This window comes from Lissotriton helveticus, chromosome 8 (assembly GCF_964261635.1).
Source record: "Lissotriton helveticus chromosome 8, aLisHel1.1, whole genome shotgun sequence".
NCBI lineage: Eukaryota > Metazoa > Chordata > Amphibia > Caudata > Salamandridae > Lissotriton > Lissotriton helveticus.
Genome location: NC_136069.1, coordinates 1,032,265,975 through 1,032,274,065, shown reverse-complemented (window position 1 = coordinate 1,032,274,065; position 8,091 = coordinate 1,032,265,975). Strand labels below are relative to the sequence as shown.

Below are 8,091 nucleotides of genomic sequence, written 5' to 3'. Positions count from 1 at the left end.
ATGGTGTGAGGTGGACCCCAGCCTTCTGACTTAAACTCCTTTTTAGAGGTTATAGAGAGACCATTTTCACCTGAGTGTCTGTAAGTCTTCCCCTTAAGAGATTCTGGACAGTAATCATTGAACAGGGGCTCCGCTGAGGAAAGCTTATTGAGATTTGAAAAGTAGCACAAGGAATCTGAAGGAATCCCCATAGTCCTGTCCAGAATTTAGGCAAGATATCAGTTTGTTTTTCTATTTCGAGAATGGGGACTTCTATAGTAAATGTGTAAACAGACTTGCTAATGGAATGTTATCTGTGAACAGAACTTGTAAAGAAAACAACCGATGGATTTCTGTCAGCATTAGTGAATCTACAATTCGATGAGTGCTAGATACTCTGTCCTCATCTGCTATTGTTAACTAATTGTTCTCTTAATCCTGGATTGTGCTGCCGCCTCCTGCTTCTTCTACTGCTCTTACCATAACCTTTTCAGTTACAGAAACTGAGTAAACCGTTTTTAAAGGGTCAAGTTTTGTGGGCAGATCATACATTTAGATGAGATACTTTAGGTTTTTGAAATATTGATCAAGCAGTTTCCTACTTCAGCATCAAAAGTGGGAGGTAAAGAGGGACATACAAAGAGAAGGAGCGCACTTCAACTGTATCAAAAAACAAATGCCCCCATTCTCCTATAGTCATTGAAACCATCCTACTGTTTTTAAAGTCCTTTAGAAACTTTCAAACAAAAGGGCCCATCCCCACTATACTTTGGGACGTTATCACTATGGGTGTGAGTACAAGTATTAAAATGGGCTTGGCGTCAAACCAAGGCAACTACAAAGAAATGTGGAATTAAAATAAGAAAGGAAGTGTCTCATGGGAGCAACCACCAGGAAGCCTGTTGGATTGTGCCACCAACTGGATCCCTTATATCAACATTTTCCTATTTGTGCAGGAGAATATGCCTGACCTAAAACAATTTGTAATTTAAATGAGCACAACTTCTGCACTAGTCTCCTGTTCCAATGTGAGCGAGACCCACTAGACACATAAAAAATTAGCCCAAAGGCCGACCATTTTTTTAATTTTTAGGCCCACAGCACACGATGAAAAGCCAGTTTAAATGTTCAGACCATAGTATAATAAACTAACTTTTCATTGCCTGATTATTTTTGGCAACTTGATTAGGGCTAAAGGACCAAACTGCCACCCAGAAGAACACAGCGCCTACTAGAAACAAGCAATAATTAACTTTGCTAAAAATATCCCATGGGAGCAGTAAGAAAAAATACTCTAAATGTTCCACGCAAGCAACAATAAGAAATATGAACAAGATAGTATAACAAGCTTCTAGCCTAAATAACCAAAAGAAAAAAAGTTTGCCATGGTAAAACACAACGTGGAGGAAGACGACTATACTTGGCCAGAGCTCTCATGGAGGGGCATTAGGAAAAGAGGCAAGACAAATGCATGCCTTAAACCAATAAAAAATCAAGAATGACCAAATGACAATGCAGCCAGCAAATGGCGAGAAAGGAGGTAGAAAAAAACCCAAACTTAAAGCCCGCAGACTAATTACAGCAGATCTCGCAGCTTGACTTAAAAAGGGGGTATAAACAAACCGAAGGTAGTCCGAAATATACTGTTTGAGAAAGCATTTTCCAAAGAATAATGCTCAGTGCATGCTTCTATTTATCATATCGGACTGGGTGAAGGCATACAAGTGGTCAGTGGTTTTCACTTCCTGGACCTATATAATGACCAACCATCTGAAAATATATGGTATACAAATTATTAAACTCATTACAATCTAAAGCTACCTCTCATGAATTAATGAGATTCGTAGTCTTTCCGCGATATGAAATTAAGTTTAGTAGTTCAAAGTGGCATGCTATGAAACGGTCTGCATGTTTCATGAACTTGGAAAAAAATTGATCACCACCCTGCCAGTCAATCAAACTCCGGTTACTCAAACAATGAGATGTCACCGATCTGGCCCCTAGTTTTATCAATTCAAGTTTGACATCAATTTCAGGACTAGAGCAAAGCAATTGACAAAGTCCCTAAGAAAATGGTGGAAGAACTTTAAACCGGGACAAAGAAATCACAAAACATCCTACCATGAAAGAACCACGAGGGAGCGCTGGTAGTGGCCTGCAATACTGGCAGCTCTCTACACTTTGCACGCCACAAAAGCTTGCTGTCCCCCAATCACCCTGGCCCTAATTAAAATCCAAAAGAATACTGTCACCTTTGCTACCGGCGGATCACTCCAGTATGAAAACACATTAAACCAGTGAGTCGTGGGAGGAAAACTTTTGTCCCCGATGTCAAATGAAATCCTCTTGGGAATACTGGTGCATAGCATCACTACGGCATCATCTTGGGAGTATGCTGAAACGAAGATGGTCACTGGACATGTACATGCCGTTTGTGCAGGCTATCTTCACAAAGTCAAAAGTTCAAGTTGCAAAAATATAATAAGGGAGCCAAATAAAATGCAGGATCAATAAATGGGAGTGAACTGATGGAGATGATTTTGATGGAAAAGAGAAACAAGTTATAATGGACAAAACCAGAACATGGGTGACATAGCACATAAGACCTCTACAAATATGTTCAATTAGAGTTGTACCTGACAGGTTCCATCCTGGAGAAGGAGAGGTCCCTAGATCCTTGCCTTACTTGCTTATCTTTTGCCTCTCCACCAGATTGTTCACCCCAGTCTCATATATTTGTTCAGAAACTATCCTGCAGGCTTCTTTTTCATGTAAAGCCTTCTCTGCTCCTCCACGCTTTTGGCCCAAACGTTCCAAAAAAGCTCATTCAAAATCCTTTGGGCCATGCCCTACTTGGTGCTGGGCTAATCTTGTTGTCGATTTTTCATCTTTAAGAGTACTGATCTATTCCTGCATCCTCGTCTTCACCTCTGTGGTAGTTAAACCAATGTGTAACGAACCACAGGGACTCTTTAATCTGTAGATCACAAAGCATGAGTTACTGTGCTCCTTTTATTTCAATGCCAGATTTGTCCATTACTCCGTATCGCACTGTGGGATGGAGATGTGGGCTTGCTAACACTGCAACCCCCATAGGGGTAGTGCGCCTTGATAGATGTACCCACCAATACTAAAGATATTTCTGTGTCCTGCATGAAAAAGTTTGTCGTTGAGGTAAAAGGTCCAATGGAAGGCAAAGCGTGGCCTCTGCGTTTGGTTGTTTGGCTCCTACACTTAGCAGAATCCAATTCTTTTGATTACTCGGTCGTATTTTGGTATCCAGAAGGTCATGCCAACAAATACGTTCAGTTTCTGATTTTAGAAGCTTTTCGAACAAAGCAGATCGCAGTGTATTCCTTGCTCTTATGAGCCCAGTTGATTTGTCTTGGGTATGCTCTCTGTGCCAGGCTTCCTTCTAGGATCTATGATTGTTCCAGGAAAGTCTGCCTCAGAACAATGCCCCCTATGCCTAACAAATCCTGGCCCAAGGGTAGATTATCCCTGAGAGCTCTTGAATGGTATGATGTATAGTCAAGCAAAGAGTTTCTATCTGTGGGTTTCTGATGTACTGCTGTCGTGAGACTTGGGTCGCAAGCTGTAATATCCAGGTCAAGTTAGGGATTTGAATCCCAGCTGAAATGAAGATGTGGGTCCAGACTGTTCAACCAATGTAGAAAAGATATCCACTCACTTTCAGACTTTCCAATATATAGGTGTAAAACCATGGATGACTTCATGGCCAGTTGTCAGTGCACTCATATTGATTCGGTCGTAAACAGGCTGAGCATGGGGAGTTTCACATTTTCAGCTTGTAGAAGTAACTGATCTTGCATTTGTATTTTTGTCAGTTATAATTTGTTAGTTATCTGAATACCAATCCAAAGTGATTTTATTAAAATCTCCTTGGAGTCGATGTTTGCTCTAAGACCAGGCGTCTGTACGTGCTGGTTGTGGTCCAAGAGGAGAGGGCCCAACCTCGCATATAGATGATAATATCCACTTAGATGCAGTGACCTGTCTGCATTCTGAGGAAGTGCTCTGTCCCTTGCATTAATAGGAGGAACCTTGGTATCACTCTCCTATCTGTAGGCCTGTGGTAATTGATCCTCGTGCTCAAATTGATATAAAGTTTTGTTCCAGTACTGTTATCAATGTTATTTCTTGAAATTTCCTAAGTTGCGAGTGCTGGTCGGACTGTGCTTCGACCCCCCCCAGATTTTCTCTTTAATTAGAACAGGCTTGATTTATCAGTGAAGTCAAGCCTTCAATAGGGTTGTCCTGCTTGGGAGGTCACTTTTGGACACGAGAAACTCCAGCCTCTTGGCAGTCAGGAAAGCTACTTGCATTTTCTTCCATGTTATTGTGCAAAGGAATGTGTTTGTTGTCGCTCCAAGCTGATTTGGTAAATTTGTCCTTGGTCAAGAGATGATAAATATAAAACCAGCATCTGATTTCCCGCAAATGGCTCCCATCCCTCCTTACTACATTGGGATTCTTGGATCATCCAGGCCCATAACCTGAAAGCCTCTAACCTAACTAAGTTGTTTCAATTTAAGTAGAGAGCTTTAAAAAGTCAATTCCCAGGGAATCTTTTCTTGACTGAAAGGGGGTGGTCCATCATATCACCAGACATCTATCCCTTCGGAGAGCCACATCATAAGAGTCTCGTTAGAGTGAAAATACAGTTGCCATGAGACCCCTTGCTGAGCCGCCAAAGAATGGGAGCCACATTTAATACTCTAGTAGCAGTATTTAAGTCTTTTAGAAGCAAGGCCATTAAGGATTTATTCTGGTATGTTTTTGCCTGATTGGTACACAGAGGGCCTGGGATACACCAACCGGACACCCAGGCACCTTGTAGGACTTTCTACTGCTCATTCCCTTTGGATAAGTAAACCTAATGGAAAATGAATCGACATACAACTACTAGTTAAATTTATGTATTGTCTTATACCATAAGCCCACGATGTGTTGGTCAGTGACCCATACACTGCCAGAGCAGAATCCGAAATGCATAACAACTTGAAATAAGGATTTTAACTCCATCTTAAATTTCTACAAGGATAATTTTTTATTCTTGAGATTTACGGGGAGACTGTTCCACAAGGTATTAACAAAATACCTCTTATGGACGTACTTTTGCAGTGTCTGCATTAAATTACAGAAATTCCACCATCCTGCATAGGCATTGGTGGAATTTGTTAAGACTCCACTTCTTCCCCAACACCAACTTTAAAGTGACTTCACACGCACCCATAACAGACATGGTGGCAGAAATAGTTCTTGAGGCGTCCGGGGCTCATGGTGTGTGTTTTCAGGTGGCAGGCAGATTTATGCTTCATCCACATTATTTTCAAACCGCATGTATTTCCAGACCCAACCAGTAGATGGCACAAAAATTCACAACATGTGACTAGAATAATCTGAGCTACTAAACTATGTTCACAAGTAAGTAACTTGATTATATCAGTCTGAAACTGTCGTGGATAGTTTAGTAGACCTGCACGTGAGCAGGAAGCACTTAATTTAACCCATCTACGAGAAAGTGACGGTAAATGTGTTTGGCTTTGAAGGGGATAAAAAAAACTTATGATAGCAGCACTGTTATCCAATACTTGGCATGGACAGGAATGTAGTTTAAATCGTGAAGCATTTATGTAGTTTATGTAGGATTACAGAAACTATTTACAATATTTGTTTCCATTCTGTTTTTTTTGTTTTGTTATTTTTTTACAAATTCTTGCGGATTGTGCACGCATATGCATGCTCCTAAATGAATTTGCACAGCAGCCCCAGATGCTGTTGAAGCCAAGCCTTGTCCAAACCATTTTGTTTAAATGTATATTTGGAACCCAGTGACCCTTTGATAGTCTACTGGAAATCTATTTTTAAATCGCTATAGTTCTAATTGGTACATTTGACTTTTAATTCGCTGTCTGCAGAACATGCACTGTTTGAAAGGGGAACCCATTTTACACTTGACTAATTTCCAGGTAGTGTCTTCAGAGCACGTAGCTGGTCCAGCTAGCATTATTCCTGTGGATCATGGCTCTGGACAGAACAGCAACTCCCAAGTTGAAATATCTGTTGAGATAAGACTCGGGTAAATCACTGCCGCTCTGTCTCCTGAGATGGACCTGCTCCAGCCTGGTAAACTTCCAGTGCATTCAGCATCTGTGGACTAGCTGGCTGCATGTCTAAATGCCCCTCCCCAAGGCAGGTGTGTCTAACGTGTGAATTCTAAAATGTCAATTTCATCAGCGCCAGGTTTGCATTTTTCATTTCATTTTCCGTAGACCTGTGCCTTCTGTGTGGTGTCCACCTGAGTGTCCTCGTGAAAGGTTGAATGCACCACTCCCTGAATAGGAAGAGTTCCACGTCACTGTGCCATTTTGCCAAGCTTGGCTCCGGAACATGCCTGACTGGTCCATCCCAGCCGGCGTTGCAGCTACCTTCCAGTCGTAGCCTTAATTTGCAAACTTGAATTAAGAGTGTACCTAGCTGCATACTTAGAGGCACGCTCCATCTAATTGCACACTTTTCCATCTTCTCGATTCTTAACTGCTTGGAATACCACTTCACTGGTAGACACTAGACTGAACTGGGTGCAACTCAGGATCTACAAGTGGATCCTGACCGAAACAAGAAAAACGGTTACACAGGCCCTCGTCACCAGCAGAATGGACTACGGCAACGCAATCTACGCAGGAATCCCAGCCAAACACCTACAACGCATCCAAAACTCCTCCGCCCGACTGATCGTCAACATCCCCCGCCGCAGCCACATCACCCCCCACCTGAGAGACCTACACTGGCTCCCCGTCGACAAGAGGATCACCTTCAAGCTCCTCACCCACGCACACAAAGCACTCCAACGCCAGACCAGCCTACCTGAATAGCAGACTCCGCTTCTACACCACCACCCGCCAGCTCCGCTCCGCCAGCCTCGCACTCGCCGCTGTCCCCCGCATCCAACGACCTCCGGTGGCAGTTCCTTCTCCTACCTCGCCGCAAATACCTGGATCACCCTCACTACCCACATACGACAGACCCTAGACCTACTCTCCTTCAGAAGACTCCGCAAGATCTGGCTCTTCCAGCAGTAGCAGCAGCACCCCCCTCCCCATAGCGCCTTGGGAACCTCACGGGTAAGTAGCACACTCTACAAGTACTCTGATTGTGACAGTACTTGCATGTTTATCACACTTTGCTTTACTGTCAACCGGCGCATTATCATTGGAAGAATAGTTGGGCATAAGACTGCAGACTTCATTAGAACAGGTAAGCAACATTTCATAAAAATAGGTTTAACACATTATTTTATCGTTTAGTCTCCCATGTTAGTGTTGTTGGTATGGTGTTAGGTATGTTAATGTCCTGGGCAGATCTACCCCGCCCCCCCCCCCCAAACACACACAATCTGTGACAACTGCTTCTCTAACTAGTGCTGTTGTAATATATTCAGGTGTCCTGGTAATGCCTCGTGCCTTTTAGCAATTTTGTGCTCATCAAACCCTCACACTGTATATGCACAAGTTGAAAGTTGTGCAAACATTTGCACGAAGTTTATTAAAACCGATTTGTTAAGATTAACGTTTTTGTTTGTTTGCAGTATTCACCAAAAGGTATACTTCGTTATGTATGAATAACACCCTCTACTTTTTCCAGGCTCCTGTCCGCGGGCGCAATTAAAGTCTATGCAATTCTAACACATGGGATTTTTTCTGGACCTGCCATTTCCCGAATCAACAATGCTGCGTTTGAAGCTGTAGTAGTAACCAACACAATCCCTCAGGAGGAGAAAATGAAACATTGCTCCAAAATAAAGGTACTACCAGATAGTTAAATCCTGTAACCAGTAGCTAATTTGTACTTACTGCAGTGGGTTACAAGTAGTATGAGAGCAAAGTATGAGAGCATTATTTGTGATTGATTGTCTTCAAGAGGGAGAACTGTTCTCTCTTCCCCCCCCTATACTGGTAACTCCTGTAGCTTCATCTTCGAATAATTGGACAACACACTGATTGCTCCTTGCTTTTGCAAAGTGCCTAATCAAGGGTTGTGACGGTGTGATTTCCAGTCCAGCACCTGCAGGCATACTTTGAAGTTGTT

General features: G+C 42.5%; 1 protein-coding gene across 1 annotated transcript in view; it reads left to right on the top strand.

The window, feature by feature from the left end:
* The window catches only part of PRPS2 (phosphoribosyl pyrophosphate synthetase 2), a 188,012-nt gene that overhangs the window by 153,621 nt on the left and 26,300 nt on the right, over positions 1-8,091 (top strand). The window contains exon 6 of the mRNA XM_078657869.1: positions 7,648-7,807. Within this exon, the coding sequence (XP_078513995.1) occupies positions 7,648-7,807 (160 nt within the window). The remainder of the gene's footprint in view (positions 1-7,647; positions 7,808-8,091) is intronic.